The sequence below is a fragment of the Coenobita brevimanus genome, chromosome 27 (genome assembly GCF_032717465.1).
Source record: "Coenobita brevimanus isolate Jiangsu-jjx chromosome 27, ASM3271746v2, whole genome shotgun sequence".
Lineage (NCBI taxonomy): Eukaryota > Metazoa > Arthropoda > Malacostraca > Decapoda > Coenobitidae > Coenobita > Coenobita brevimanus.
Window position 1 is genome coordinate 6850615 of NC_136980.1, and position 17630 is coordinate 6868244.

At 40.3% G+C, this 17630-nt stretch overlaps 1 protein-coding gene across 1 annotated transcript in view; it reads right to left on the minus strand.

The window, feature by feature from the left end:
* Positions 1 to 11866: 11866 nt before the first annotated feature.
* The window catches only part of Cyfip (Cytoplasmic FMR1-interacting protein Sra-1), an 86014-nt gene continuing 80250 nt past the window's right edge, over positions 11867 to 17630 (minus strand). The window contains exon 26 of the mRNA XM_080268405.1: positions 11867 to 14548. Coding sequence (XP_080124531.1) covers positions 14357 to 14548 — 192 coding nt within the window. The 3' untranslated portion in view covers positions 11867 to 14356. The remainder of the gene's footprint in view (positions 14549 to 17630) is intronic.

The window sequence follows — 17630 nt, forward strand, 5'->3', positions numbered from 1 at the left end:
CCACCCAGCGTTGTAAATGGTTTCTTGGCTCACAGGAAGCCATTAGGCACTGCCTGCTAATATGAGAATATTATTCACAGACATAAACGAAGACGTGCTGAGAATGATAATAACATCATTCATCAGACCAACCATGGAGTATGCATCTATAGTCTGGAGTCCTCATCTCGAAAAACACATAGACAAGACTGAAAAAGTACAAAGGGCAGCTACAAGATGGGTACCAAGCTTAAGGGATCTAAGCTACAAAGAAAGACTAGAAAAATTGAATCTGCCAACACTACAGGAGAGAAGGAAAAGAGGAGACATGATTATGTTATATAAATGCATATCAGGGAAGGAGAAAATAGATATAAATGATTACTTAACATATGGGGAAGCATCAGCAAGAGGACACTGCAAAAAATTGCATAAATAGAGAGGCGATAAAAACGTAAGGAAATTCAGTTTCCCAAATAGGGCATCTGATCAGTGGAATGCACTACCGAATGAAAGAGTGTGCCAAAACAATTCATAAATTTAAGGATATGTATGATAAAAATGGTTTAATACACGGGACAGTACGAGCTTGACTCATTCCTGTAAAGATACAATTGGGTAAGAACAATTAGGTAAGAACACACACACACACACACACACACACACACACACACACACACACACGGTATTACATCATCTAAATGCATCGCTCACTCCTCCCTCTCCCTCCACGTCACACACACACACACACACACACACACACATTTCACTACAATCTCCCTCTCTCTCTCTCTCTCTCTCTCCATCAGAAGCGTATGGGTCCGGAGCCTAGTTATTCAAAGCCAACATTTAAAGCAAAGGTTGACCAGCCTCGTCCTCCCCTGAGCAGCATGTGACCAATAATCCCAACCATCTCTCCGAATTAGACCCTTATATCTACATCCGACTGAAGCACCGTAATCCACTAAACCACCAGGCGCCCAATACAGAAAAAGAGTAGACAAAAATAATATAACTGGATAAAAGACGAATCTGAAAAGAGAAGAATGAAAATAAAAGGAAATACGGAAGCAGTAAATAATAAATATACAAAAACGAGAGAGAGAGAGAGAGAGAGAGAGAGAGAGAGAATCTTGGACAAGAGTATGTTCACCCTTTCACAGATGTGTGTGTGTGTGTGTGTGTGTGTGTGTGTGTGTGTGTGTGTGTTTATGGTACATTGACATACCTGTATGCAAATTACCATGATGAATAACGAAGACAAAAGAACATGGCATCTCAAAATCTGTCTGTTTATTTGGTATAATCTTTGACCATAAGTTCCTTTACAATATTTAATGAGAGAGAGAGAGAGAGAGAGAGAGAGAGAGAGAGAGAGGTGGCAAGTGTGACGCGAAGTGGTGAGGAAACAAGGTAATGGTGCCAAGCTAAAAAGCATTTGGAGGAAAAAAAGGGGAAACAGAGGAAATACAGTGGCAATAATAATAATAATAATAATAATAATAATAACAACAACAACAACAACAACTCTGTAACTGTCCTGCGGACAGTCACCAGTCTCCACCTACTGTTTCTTACAATGACCTTTACCCCACTGGAGACAATTGGATTTTTTCTATCAACAATGGCCCATACCAGGACACATAACCTGGACAATTCAGATTCCTTGTGCATGTCCCATTGAAATCTCCAGCAGACACGACCAATTCATCTCGTTCACATAATACTGATATGATATTCTCTGACATGCCCTTCCACTGCATATAAAAGATTTTATTTTTTCTTATCAGCAATGGCCCATGCCAGGACACATCCTGGGCCATTCAGATTCTTTGTGCAGTCTCCGGTTCTTCTGGAATCGTGAGACTCTGAGGCCGGAATAATAATAATACCAGCAAAAACAATAGTCTCCACCTACAGTATGTGAAAGGTGGAGACTAAATAATAATAATAATAATAATAATAACAATAATAATAATAATAATAATAATAATAAATTAAACACTAATAATGTTAGCAATCAACTTAAATCCCCTCTCTGATGTAAAACTTGACGTACCCCATCCAGTTGGAGCGCCTTAACCCACTAGACCACCTGGCGTCGTTTGGTTATATGGTTATCACCAAGCGTAGTAAATGGTTTCCCAGATTACGAGAAACCATATGGGTTGTCATTCAGTGTAGTCATCATAAGGTTGCACTACAGTGAGTGTGGATGGTGATCGCCCCCAACAGAGACCAAACAGATGGAAAGACTGGACAGCAGCGAATGGATATTTGCTGGGCTCCACTAAAGTTCGTATAAAGATCAATCATCGCTGCTAGATAACACCATGCCACTTATGTTTATATTTAAGGGTGCGTTTTTTAACTTTGTTATTCAATGCCTGCACAAGTGGTGCTTTCTTAATACGTAAAGCTGTATAAAAATGAAAATTTCCTCTACGCTAATACAGGCACCTTTTTAGATATAAAGATCAGTAACGAGTTGCCAGATGACGCTAGATCAACTAACACAGACTATTTACTTATTTTGACACGGTTTGTAAGACTTGGAATCTTGACTGAATTTAAAAGATTGGTCTATTTATAACCAGACGCCCTAATCTCTTAAGAGATGGCCACAAACATATCGCCTCCAAGTCGCCCTGTTCCCTGCCATTTCGCTGCCCCTCCCCCCAGCTCACACTTTTTTCATATACTGTACTTCTCCACTACATCCCTCCATCTCATCCTCGGTCTCCCCTCTCTCTCTCCCCCCTTCCACCTCACTCACACTCTCCTCGTTAGTCTCTCATTTTCCATCCTCTCTACATAGCCAAGCCACCTCAATGTATTTCTCCTAATGCTTTCTGTCATATCCTCTGCCACACCTCAGCACTCCTTGACTTCCTCATTTGTCCGTCTGTCTCTCCATGTAACTCCACATGCTTCTCTCAACTCATTTCCACTGCTCTCACTCTTCACTTGTCTCCTTCCAACAAGGTCCAAGCTTCACTCCATACGTTAGAGTTGGTATTACAATAATATCACGCAGGGACTTTTTTACTTCCATAGTCACTTCCCCATTTCTTATGACTGCTTTCAACGAACCAGCAACCTTTCTTCCCTGCTGTACCCTTTCAAGCACTTCACCCTCTAAACTCCTATCTTTACTCATTGTACTACCTAAATACTTAAATGCACTCACATTTTCCATTTCCTCACCATCCAGCCTCCCTGTGCACTGGGTGACTTCAGTTCACTCTAAGATCATAACTTTAATCTTCCCTACATTCACCTTTAGATTCCGTTTCTTATACACTCTCCCAAACTCATTCACCAAGCCTTGCGGTTCCCCTTCGTCTTCGCTTAATTGATTACTTTATCATCCGCAAACATAACAGGAAGCTTCTAAACGCTGCCCTCTCTCTTAGGGCCGCTCCAGCATTCACTGCCCTATCTTGTACCTCTTTTATAACCCCATCCATATACAGACTGAACAACCATGGAGACATGACATATCCCTGTTACAATACATTCATATAGAGGAGGAGGAATAATCCCCCGAGCTAGACCTTTTCAGATCATATAGCCCTTATAGGATGAAGGGAGAGCGCTATCCTACCAGCACGGCAGTCACCAGGGCGGGGTGTGAACTCTCGACCTCATGGTCTCGAGCCCGACACCCTACCACTGAGTTAAAGCGCTCCCCACGTTCAGAGAGGAAAATTCACTCAGTTCACCATCCACACGCATTGCAGCCTTGGCACCCTCATATCTTCACCGCATTCAACAGCTTCCTATTTACTCCATATATTATTAATATTTGCCACATTCCTTGTTTACCCACTCTTTCATGTGCTTTCTCTAAAACCATGAAGGCCGCATACAACTTCTTTCCCTTCTCTAGAAACTTTTCCACTAACGACCTAAGAATGAATATCTGAGCTACACAACCTCTTCCCTTCTTAAAACCTTCCTGTTCTTCTCCAACTAATTCCTCTGTTATTTCCCTAACTCTGTCAATAGGTATCCTGCCATATACTTTTCCTACTACACTAAGAAGACAAATGCCCTATGATTACCACACATTTCTTTTTCCCCACTTCCTTTGTGCAGGAGAATAACTATACACGAGTTCCAATTCTCTGGGACTCTACCTTCCTCCCAGGCCAATCTACACATATTCCATATCCATTCTGCTGCTATCACTCCCCCATGCTTCAGCATTTCACCACACACTCCACCAATTCCCGGGGCTTTCCCCATTTTGACTTTCTTCACTGCTTCCACTATTTCCATCTTGCTTTATCGTCTTCCCTTCTCATCTCCCTCGTTCTCCCAGCCATTCCCTGGCCACTTACACTCGCATTACTTTCATTCTCAATGTTTTATAATTCTTCAAAGTGTTCTCTCCATCTGCTCACTTCCCCTCCCCCCTTCTCCACTATCAAAATCTACCATTTTTATCTTTCACTCCCCTACTAACTTCTTTATCACCCTGCCTAACTCTCTTTACCTCCTTCCAGAACATTTTCTTACACTGCCTATATTTAACATTCAAACTCCTTCCAAACTCCTCATCCACTCTCTTACTAATCTCTTCACCTCTCTTCTCTACATACATCTCTCTATCCAGTCACTGAATTTCCTACATGCCTCTGCTTCCCATCCACTCACTATATGCTTTCTTCTTTTGCCCTAAAGCCTGTCTCACCTCTTCATTCCACCATGCTGTTCCTTGCACCCCTTTTCATCTTCTCTTCACGCCACACACCACCTCAGATGTTGCACAGATTACGTCTGTGAATATCTTCCACACACCCTCCACCTACCCCACCTCCCAAATCATATTTACCAAATTGCACCTCCACTCCTCTCTCTCTTATATATGCTGCTGGCATCCCTACGTGTCAAGTGGGGTTGGTGGAGGATTAGTGCCCCTCCCTGTAAAACAATTAACTCTAAGCCCTTGGCCACCCCGTTTGGGATACATGGTGTCTGGCAATGAATGAATGATGAATATATATATATATATATATATATATATATATATATATATATATATATATATATATATATATATATATACACACACACACCGGTATATATTAATCCTCTTGCAACCTTTCCATCCCCTTTGTATGGACTGCTTCCTCCTGACCTTCTCTCCTTCAATTATCCATTGCATTTGTACCCTGACTTTCACCACCACCAAGTGGTGGTCAGAAAGTCCACATCCCCAACCTCCAACGTAGGCGCTAAATCCAGCACATATCGTCTCATTCCCTCATTCACACACACATAATCAATCATTGCCTTTCATTCATTCAGTTCACCACCCACCCTTCTCATCACTTGCCACTAATACCTGTGGATAATTTTGTGCCTAAAGAGAGTACCGGTACTGGCTATCACCAACCCCCTCCCTGAACAAATGTACACTAAAGCACTTACCTTTCACAACCACTTCTCCAGGTACACCCCACTCACCAAAAACTTCATTCACCTTCACATTCCCTGCTTTTCCATTCATATCTCCAATCAACAACACTCTCACTCCTCTCAGACTTTTCTATGCACGCTTCCACATTTGCCCAGAGCTCTCCTTTCATTTGTTCGCATGGCCTTCTGTTGGGGCATATACGTAGACAATCGTCCACGCTTGTATTCCTACTTTCAATCCTACCTACATAAAACTTGAACCAACTGATTGATACTTCTATGTTCTTCCATCTCTTGCACACAACAATACATACACCCTCCTTTGCCCTCTCATTCTCACCTACTCCCACACATATGCCCAATCCATATTCCCACTCTCACTCACCTCTCTTTTGGTATCTATAACTGTGGTAAAGTGGTTCCCATAAGCGTATTATCTTGGCTTACTTCTCTATGTGCATTAGAGTTGTTTTTCTTTTAAATATTCACAAAGTAAAATAAACATTAATTTTGGAAATATGTCGGTTCACTGACATTATACCACATTATACTAACCTCACACTGCATTACCATAGGACTGAAATGCTTATTCAACAACACATTCAGCAACAATATCACGAAGGTAAGGTTTGGGCTATGTAGTACGTTATCACACACACACACACACACACACACACACAGAATGACTCACTGGGCTATAAGGTTTAGTAAAAGGCTGCATATTAAGTATTTCAGCCGTGACAAACCTTAACAATAGTAGTATGCATTTTATAAAATGTTTTAGCCTACAGTATCACAGGCCAAAAGGTAAACAAAACTCTCTATCTGCATATTTGATATACATAATGATGCCGCAAAAAGGACTCGATGTTGGATGAATGGATGGATATAAGAACTTCCACCAGAGTAAAATATGTAAAGGTATATACTGTACATACGGAAAACAGTGCTGTATAACAGATATAATCCAATCACAATATACAGTATATACCGTACTACCTACGCAGGATAATCATTGATTTAAATTGATTATTGTATTGACCTGTCTTAACCTACGGTATAAAAGCAGCACAGTCATTTACAAATAATGAGGACTGGTTAGTTATAGTTAAATACATGGTAGGCTAATATAATTTCATCACAGTACAAAACATCCGTCATACAACATGCTGATAAGAATAGATTAAATTCATCATTATTCGTTTCATAACCTACCGTCTGATGAGTATGGACCCACACCATTGTAGGACTACTTCAGTATGCGGGTTTTATGTACAAAATACTTTAATTTTTAATCTACAGTACAGTAATCTGAAGTAGGCCTATGTATCACTGATGATTGTGTCATGTTTGGTGGTGTACAACAGAAATCGCATATACCCGGTACTCATCGAAAGTACTGTAGCTCCAATACAGTATATGCATAATGTTCCTTAACCCATATTATCTATCACAGCTGATTGCAAATGTATTTGATGCTGCACATATTCTAATCACGGTAGTGCATGCACTACTCATTTTATTTCTTTCCTTTATTTGGATATTGTTTTTGCATGACAGTGACATCTTTTACTAAAATATGATGTTAATAATGACCTGGCAACATTATGGCATTTCTCGAATCAATGCATTAAAATTTTATTCAGTACAGCTTCATTAAGTTCTCTCACTGAGCAGCTACTCAAAATTAAATACGGAAATTAAGGTCTTGAAAAGTGTTTCTGCTTTTGAATGGAGATCTGATTCAGCAGTGGATGGATACACTAGAATTCCTTTGTAATAAATAATGTAGGCAACAAAAGACGGTATTATCTATTAGATAATGTATTTTCTTTGTTGCATGTAAGGCGCTACAACCAATCATTAACATTATAAGAATTATTCCTTTCATAACTAAGCCTAAGCCCTATACGTATATGCAACATTCAAATGCCCAACATGTATAGTATGCAGTAACTTAGACCAAATGCAGATAATGGTCTTCTCTCACCAGCAAAACACTGCATTTTACTGCTAGTAAAGAGGAAAGTGTGCAAGTTAGAGCTAAAAACGTCCAGTATATTACCTACCTTATTTCCATTTATGAAAATATCCTGTATCCTCACACTGCCTCTTTCTGTTTATATCAAGGTATAACAACTATTTTCATAAATGGGTCAAATACATGAAAAGTAAGTAAAACTTGCCTGAAAGCCATGACTCTCACTTGCAGACCAGTTTGCCCTTCACTTTCGTTTCCCATAATTTTCTTCTTGCTGGATGACAAATCAGAAAAGATGCATAGAAGTCCACGAGCGTTACTGCATCCAAGTGCAGCACCATCAACCACTAATACGGTTAATAAAAGCACCAATACAGGCAACACAATACCCAATGTTCGGCGGCTACGAAGTCCGGTTTGTCAACATATAATTCGGCGACTTTATTGGTATTATAAGTTCTTTGAAGTATAATGCTTATGTAGAGATGCATACTAAAATCTTCAGTAGCACAAATTAACATATACTGCAGTTAAAGCGACATTTCATTTGTCAGTCTATTGCGTATCAAAGTAGGTGATGAGATGCAGTTTTAGACGTATCTGCAGGGCTGTGAGAAGTTTGCACAAAAATGGCGCCATGTCGGCCGACCAATCATCAAGCAGCTGAAAATATTGGCTATCCAGTCTCTCTCTATAGGGTCTCTAACTCCCACCTACCACAAAGGCATCATATGAACAAAACCTCCTGAAGGAAGCGAGAAAAAGTTAATATGCCTATCATTCTTTCGCTGTAGAGTTTACATACATCGACACTTGTTAGCGACTATAGTTCGCCTTAACTTTGCCTAGAATTTTGTCTTTTGATTATTTCACGTAGCTGTGGCACAATGAGAGACAGAAATGGCTCTAGTATACATCCTCCCCATATTACTTCTTCGTGACAATAGTTTTTACCTTAACGTTGCCCAGATTTTCATCCCACTGCTGCCTTTTTTATGTAGCCTAGTTCAGTGCCTGAAATTGATCATACAATGGCTCTATAGCGATTTTTTATAGAATATCGTGACTAGCATAATATTCTTGTGTTAATCTGCCGTCACAACTCTGTATTCAACATACAGAAATGCAAGTCAAGCTGTAATTACAGTATATGTTCATAACTCTCTCACCCCTCTAGTTAATCTCTCATTCTCTTTCACTTTCCTCGTCTCTCTCATTCTAGTCAGTCTCACTTTCTCACTCTCCTAGTAAGTCTCTCATTCTTCATTCTCTCCACACGGTTTAATCATCTCAAGATACTTCTAACAATCTAGCACATCCACATCAACACTATACTCCTTGTCAGTCTTTCATTCTCCCTCTCTCTTGGCCAGTCTCTCATTCTCTTTCTCAGTCAGTCTCATTCTCCACCCTTTCTACATGACCACACTACCTCAAGGCATTTCTACACTAACACATGAGTAAAATCGTCGAACACTAGCAAGAATAAGTTGAGATCACTTTTGTTAGAAAGTTCCCCTCCCTTCCCTACGATCTGTTGGAGAGGGATACCTTCTTCGGGTGGCACCAGTGCAACCAGCCGGGTATACGAAAGCCCCTAAACTTCCTACCTATCCCATAACAGGAAGATAGTGAGAATGGGTACACTCCCCGGGAATACCAACGTCCCTACACTCCCCACCAATCCCATGATAGGAGGATGGTGCCTAAAAGTGGTGGCATCATTGTTTGCAGGCGGCTGCACTGCCCGGTTTGACCGATGTCCCTCAGTTTGGCCCCTGCCCATGGGATGAGGATGGTGGACTGCAGGAGAAGGGCAGCATCAGCCTACAGTCCACTGGGTTCATGACCGAGATGAACCTGGAGCTACAACTACTACTGCTACCTCGGATAATTATGGAAAGAGGAAATATTACTAGAACTAAACATCTGGTGTTAACCTGCGTCGTATGCTTGGAGCGACGTATACACCGGGAGACACTGGTCCGAAAGACACAGCAGGGGCACCCGTAGCTTTCCCGGCTCCATGGGATCCCAGTTTTATTTGATATCGCTCCCACTACACCACTCCCCACTCCTACTCAACGCAGTCCAGTCCTGGGATCAATACTGGTGTTCCTTGTAAGATTCCAGATGTTTCACCTCTATTGGACTGGCACACAGTTAGCGCTGTTTCCGACACATTTCTGGGTTCGTGCATTCCTGTGTGCTCTATTACTAATTTGGCTCCTCCCCATATCAGCTGCAGAGAATCATTTCACCATCCGGCCTGAAACCCGTGAAGAATTGGGGTACAGAGGACTAGGAGGGTAAGATGGGGAGAGCGAGGACTGGACAGAGCAAGTGTCACATGACTCTGGCAAAAAAGAGAAGGGGGAGAGCAATGCTTCAAAGGCAGGTGAAAATGTGTCAGAAGAGCTGTAAGAAGAAAAGAGGCATGAGGTGAAAAGTGAGAGCTGTGAGACAGAAAAGTACCATGAACAAGAAAGGGAGGACCACAAGAAAGATGAGAAAAATGGGTTATACTATCTGTAAACTGTTAGAAGAAAATATGAGATGTTACTCCGTCTTAAGTTCTATCTCCCCAGTATAAAAAATTATGGCATTCGTGTGTGTGGTGTGTAGGGGAGAGCAGGTGGAGATTGTCAGGTGTGAAAGGATTGAACTTGCTGGTGTCTCTATTGTGTGGAAAAGTTTTGTTATTTGGGAGACATGTTATGTGCACGAGGTGGGGCTGGAGCTAGCTCTGTGGCTAGAGTGGGGAGTGACTGGAAGAAGTTCAGGGAGCTGTTGCCTCTCCTGATATTGAGAGGGCTATCCCTCTGTGCTAAGGGATTTTTGAATGCAGCATGTATTAGGAGTGTAATGCTGTATGGTAGCGAGACCTGGCAAGTAAAGAAAGAGGATATCTGCAGGCTCAAATGTACAGAAATGACAATGATTAGGTGGATGTGCAGTGCATCCCTGAGTGTAAGGCCCAGGGAAGGTAGGTTTACGATGGAAGAGTTGAGGGGTAGGATGGAACTGGAGTATAATGTGTTGTGGTGAGGAGAGGTAGACTGAGACTGTTTGGGCATGTGCAGAGGATGGGGGATGACAATTGGATGCAGAAAGTGAGAAGTGTGATCGTTTGGGGTAGGGCTGAGAGGGGAAGACCGAAAATGCCTGGGACAAAGTCATAGGTTGTCACCTCAGGGATAAAAGACTGAACAGGCAGGCTGCCAGTGATCAAGCAGCATGGACAATCACATTTAGGTGACCAAGGCAGATAGATGTATGCAAGCATGCTGGAGCCTTTATAAGTGAAATGAAACTAATTAAATAGAAAAAAACATCACTGTCTCCTTTTCCTGTCCAAAGGTGGGGTGAGGTAGGGTCCAGAAAGCAAGAAAAAAAGAAAAACCTGACTGAGGAAGAATGAATCAAATGAACGGCCAGTGAAATAGGCCAAACAGTCATTCACTCATCATTCAAGCCCCTGGAATCCTGACCACCAAATAATAAAAATCCTAACTATACCTTTCATTTCAAGCACTGGAAAAGATCATTAAAGAAAATAGTCAACTCTCAATAATCTGTCATCACAATATCCAACCCAAGACAATATCCGGCACTTTTTGCTTGGCTCTGTTAAAGCAACGTCTGGCAAAAGTATGCAATATCAGGCTCAGAAATGGGAAGCAATTTGCCCTCCGGCTCAGACACAGGACCCAATCGGTGCATGGGCAGACCCCACAAAGTGCCAGTCAATCACAATGCATTGCGGGAGCAGCCCACCTGGTGCGCTTGCAAGCCTATTGACACTCGCTCAGTTGCACGTTGTATAATGACGACATATCTGTGTGCTCTGCTCGCAACCCAAGCAGTGGCTAACCCCTAGTGCTGTGCCTTGGTCCGTGGCTCCTCAGTGCTCTGACTACTGAATAGCGAGGACGTATCTGTGCATGTGTATCTACCCTCCACTAATGCCAGCACTAGGTGAGTACAGTATGATTATGATTATAAAGTATTATGTACTGTAGTACTATATATACGGTCTGTATTGTATCACTGCTGTATTTCATGCTAAACTTTAATCGTTTACTCAAGGGTAATATCACAGGAAAGTTTATAGGATAGCAGGCCGAGACAGATAGTAACACATCATTTGGCTCGACGTCAAACAGATAGCCGATTGGGGGTACTATGCAATATCTGGCATGGGGGGGGTGGCTGAATTACGCTGGATAATTGAGAGTTTACTGTATCAATGCTATCATCATCATCTCCAACGGACCTCTTCTTCCATTTAACAATGGGGTTAGGTACGGTACAGAAGAAGAAAAAAAAAAAATTATAGGAGAAAGTAGCTAAAAGCCTGGCAGCCAATTAAATGGACCAAACACTCATTCACTCACCAACCAAGCCTTTGGAATAATAATCATCATCATCAATTAAAGATAAAAGCATAGGAAGCATTATCAAAAGATTTCAATTCGGTAATTTTTATATGGTACTGTTACTAACTACAAAACATCACTGTCATCATCACTATTATCATCATCCTCTTCAACTTTAACATCACTAACATCCCTTCATTATCATCATCAGTCATCACCCAATTTCCCAGTAATCTATGGGGTGGGTAGGATTCAGACACAAGAAAAACAAAAACACAGGAGTGGGAAACCTATCAACAGACTGACCACAAAACATACTGAACAACTATACTGGGAAACAATGACTGAACTTCAAGTATATATATAAAAAAAGGGCATTTGTAATATTGCGACACTTCTGGAATACAAAGAATTATTTAACTACAAAAAAAATAATAATAATAATAACTATACAAGGAAATAATAACTACTGAACTTCAATTTAAAAAAGAAAAGGATATGAACTTCTAGAATACAAAGAGAATTATTCCCTTAAAAACTAGACAAAGAAATAATAACTACTGAACTTCAATTATAAAGAATGGAAAGTCGATATGAAGCATTTTCAATGTCGGGAGACCTTCTGCAATACAAAATGAATTATTCCATTACATAAAAAGGAATAATGATGATAATAATAATAATAAAAACTAAACACAGAAATAATAACTACTAAACTTCAGTTATAAAAAATAGAAAGTTGATATGAAGCATTTTTCATATTGAGAGACCTTCTGGAATACGAACTGAATTATTCCATTACAAATAATAATGATAATAAAACTAGGACTAATAATGAGAGACTTTACGAACACAGAGAATTAATTGAAAACAATTCAAAACTACGACTCGCCTATCTATGCATGTAACTTGTGAACTCTCTGTATTTAACTTTTATACTAAATCTTTTTTTCTTTCAAATCTATCTGCACATTTATCTATAGGTATCCTTCTACATCTACCTACTTATCAACCTATTCACCTTTATCATTTTATCTACTTACCTATTTCTCCACCTATCTATCTACCTACACTCCCCACCTCTAACTACCTACTCATATCTGTCAAATTACTAAGCTACTTCAACAATCATAATAATTCCACTACCCAAAACATAACCAATGATATGTTATTTGAACACAAGAAAATAAAGTGTGCATTAGATTTTGAAATAAGGGGAAAAAGTACAGTGCTAAATAAACACATGCAAAACTGTTGAATTATAAGTGTGTGTCTGTGTGTGTGTGTGTGTGTGTGTAAACATTAAAGCTGAATGTTAAGTGAGAGTATATATTGACACAGGCAACTAGGATGTTAACAAAATATTATATGTATGACAGGCATGCTTTCAAAAAAGGCATATATATAAAGAACAGCACAATCAGGTACAGAAACATAATATAGGGATCTCTGGTATTAAATATATATATATATATATAACGTATAAAAAGGAAGGGTCTTGAGGCAAAAATCTATCATCATCTACTGTGTACAATGGTTTTTATGAAGTTTAGGAAAATGTATTGCATCTTAATACTGCCAAATTCAGAACACGTGATCACAATGCAGGTATGAGAGAGGACTTAGGGTACTATCGAACATGTACCGTAGAAAAATCTTTAGTATAGGCTACAACAAAATAAAATAAGTCGGGGAAATGTGGAAGTGTGGTTTGTACGAGGGTTGGAAAAACTTAGCACCTTAATATTGCCAAAATAAGAGTAAGTGATCTGAATGTTAGTACGAACAGGTGATCTGAGCAATAAGAAGAGAGGATTAATTAAGGTCTTGAACTCAGAATGGTGGAAAGATTTCTTGTAAAGATGTCTGAACTGAACCTATGGTCACACATGAACCTCCAGTACTGTATTTGAGTTTGGTTAAGATGTGTTTAATATAGCATCTCCAATGGGAAATGACCACCTGAGGGATACCTTTAATGGCTTCTGAAATGAAACTGGCGAAGGAATGAAATTTAAATGACTCAAGTCAACTGTGAAGCTGATGAAAAAAAGGCACAGAAATTTGGAGCCAAGGTAAACAGCACTATGAAATTTTTTCTAAATGATCTGGTTGGTGGTAAGTCTAGTTTGCAAGAGACTGGTGTATGGGGAGTTGGCAGAAGTGCACATGTTCCACCAGCATGTTTGTCTGAGGTGCTGGCCTTGAGGTACTTCATAATACGCTCAAAAAAAGCACTGACTCAACAGCTGGCACAATGTAGCGAAGGTGATCTGAAAGCTAGTACTGTACGAGATGTTTTGAATCTGTCATACTGGATCAAACACTGCTAGATCCTGACCAGCATCTGACATGTTAGAACTCATGTCCATCAAAATACAAAGCTCAGATAAAATGCACAGAAAACTAGTGCGAGAGGTTATAATTCTATAGTACTGGATCTAAACACGGCTAAACCTTCACCAGTATTGGAAGTTTTAGATCTCAACTCCTAATGTCCATCAAAGTATATGACGCTCAGATAAAACGCACTGAATGTATTGCCATTAAATATAGCTCTGATAAAATGCAGTGAATCTATCAGTCAAATTTAGCGCAGATGGTCTGGTCGCTGGTAGGTCTGGGATGCAAGGGACTGGTGTATGGGGGGTTGGAAGCAGCGTACATGCTCAACTGGCATGTTGTCTGGGTCACTGGTCTTGAGGTACTTGTTGAGAACTGAGAAGATTTGGGAGTTCAGCACCTGGAACCGACGGATGCGATCGCACATCCGCTTTAGTTGCTGTGGGGGACAGGAAAATTGCTGCTATTATTATCATCCTATATTCCACTATAATAATTATAATTTGGTTTTACGCCAGGTATCCCCGAAGGGCTAAGGTGTTGCCCCTGGGTAGAGGACTTTTGGACTGGAGCGTGTAGCATTTTATGACTGGATCCCCTTCCTGATGTCTACCAATGACCCTTGGGTGGATTCGATCCTCCGACCCTTCGGTCAGAGCGGAGCGCTCTAACCCACTGAGCCACAGCTGCACATCCTATATTCCACTATAATCAGTGCAATCTCACCTGATAAACATTCCTTACTCTTTTTAGCTCAGCTGATGGCCAAGTGCAGTCAGACTGGACAGTGTGTTTGACAAGCAACCAAGGAGACTCAATCCTAATTCATTCATTCGTCATCCAATCCTAAGTTGCTTCATTAGAAGAGCAGGAGCCCAGGGCCAGGCAAGTTGGTCCTGACATTTAAGATGAGAGTGACCAGCCTCACTCATCCCTGAGTGGCATTACATGAGCAATAAACCCCAACCACCCCTTGGATATAAACCTTCACCGCCTCAATCCGATTGGAGCGCATAAATTACCCACTAAACCACTAGGTGCCAAAATTTGGTTATATGGTTACAACCCAGTGTAGTAAGTGGTTTCCTGGTGTACAGGAAACTACTTGGCTTGTCACTCAGTGTAGAGTCACCCACAAGCAGAAGGAAGAGGAAAGAATGCAGGAAAGAAAGAGAGAAGAGGGAGTGTAAAGTCATCCGTAGGCAGAAGGATGGGGAAAGAATGAAGGAAAGAAAGACAGAAGAGGATGGAAGGACTGCTAAGAATTGCTGTGGATAATTACGGTGCTCCAATCGGATTAAACCGGTGCAGGTTTATATCCAAGGGATGGCTCGGGTTTATTCCTCACGTAATGCCACTCAGGGATGAGTAAGGCTGGTCACTCTCATCTTAAATGTCAGGACCAACTTGCCTGGTCCTGGGTTCCTACACTCCTCATGGGGCAACACAGGATTAGATGGATGAATGAATGTCAAAATTAATGTACAATCGTCCAAACAAGTGATGACTCGCTTTCTTTAAAGTTTCGGACAAACTCCCTGGGTCTGGCAACATTCACTTGATTGGGAGTTAGGAGACGGAAACAGTCTTTGCTTGCCTTGCAAATATTATTTATTGTGTAAAAAACTAATCTTGCAAAAATATTAGTCACGTTTACCATTTATTTTTTATTTTTTGTCAATATAAATAACTAAGTAAAATGCGACATCTGGCAGGTTTTCACAAGTCGTCATGACTCATGCCAGCAGTGTTACTAATGTAGTAATTTTCCTGCTAAATTTACAGGTTTTAAAAGCAATCCAGCCGATAAAAATTTAAATATTTTCTGAATATCTGGCATTCTTTTAAAGTCCTGTCTAGCATTTTTTCCCTTAACTTCCCTGTCTGGCAGATTTTTATGACTTTTTGAGACCAATCTAGTGGATTCCTATGATTTTTTTCCTTTGGCAACACTGCACCAGGCCTTATGTAAGACAGTCATTATCATGCCGTAGATGTGGATGGATGCGTTTTGGCCTTTGTCACGATTCCCCTCCGCCCCTTTTTATATAATCCTTTTCGTCTTTAGTTCTCTTCATTGCCGCACTCTTGCTTTTAATTATCATCCTCTCCCTCTTCAGTTCTTTCATGAAACTGCCCTACATATTTTATTACACATTGGATTTTCATCGTGGAAATAAAAATGATCAATTTTCCCCTGTAACTGCACTGGTTTCATTAACTTACCTGAATACCGGGAGATTAATTAGTTTCTTGATTGCAAAACAGGTGGTTAGGGTTTTTCTTGGGCACGTGCAATAATTTGTCTTGGTTTTGTGTTGTGCTACGAGGGGCTCCGTTTGGCAAATTTTCTATGTTCTACCCCTCCATATCGCTTATCTATCCGTTAACTGTCCTCTACTTGATGTTAAGCTGCCAGGATATATGCCTGGCTGGAAGATTTGCCAAACAAAAGAGCAATAATCTGTTTGTACTGACAGGCTGTAGTATCATGCTGACGATCCAACTTGCTTACAGTGCTCACGGATTTTCCTGCATAAATATCATTCCGCATATAGGATTAAATGTGGATAATAGTACCGGGGTATATCTTTAGATGTTTATTTTTCTGATTTGATGACACTCATGATTTCGACATTACTAGCTGTGGGTTTTATTTTATGGGACATTTTTCCTTCAGTATTGTTGATTTAGGATGTAAAATAAGCATTACGAGAGTTTCTCTGCATTTTAACCCTGAAACCGTTGAGTGATATGCTGTGCATTTCACATTCTTTCGTACAGTAGAGCCTAAACTTTAGTACAGTATATTGTTGTTTCCTCTTGTAATGCGAGATATAAACAGTAAAAACACTTAAATATTGCTTTTCGGGGTTGTTTTACCCAATTACTGCTTTTTCTGGAGTGCAATATGGGAACTATAACTAGGCCATGGTAATTGCCAGATACCACTTTCTAAGCGAAAGGTACTGGGAATCGGGTCATCACTTCTTTGGGCATTTGTGTGACCCTCATTACTGTGGCCCATATTCTCATCAATTACGGAAGCACCCTAACACTACTTTCTAAACAACTTATTTTGCTTATTACATCTTCCTATCCTCTTCTGCATTAAATCATTCTAATATCACCAAAGGCCTCATAAATAAAAGAAAAAATTATATTAACTGTCAGTAGCCAAAAATAAATCACTAGGGAAGAAGTGCCAGGGAGCCTCCTTAACCCTTTAGATACAATGTTCAACTACAATTTTTTTTTTTTTTTTTTTTTTTTAAATAGCATTTTATTGCACAAACTATTGGTCCAGTCAACTGTTTTTTACAGATACAGATGCCCCCTGATCCACCTGCACAGAAGGGCAATTCACAAGTACATCTTAACAATTTCATTTTTTGGCTACGTTTAGACAATATACCTGGGTCTGCCGTCCCCACGGACCATCGTATCTAGAAGGTTAAGCAACAAGAATCCTAAGATCTGTCAAATGTAACCACAACTTAGTATTAAAGCTGAGAGAGTAG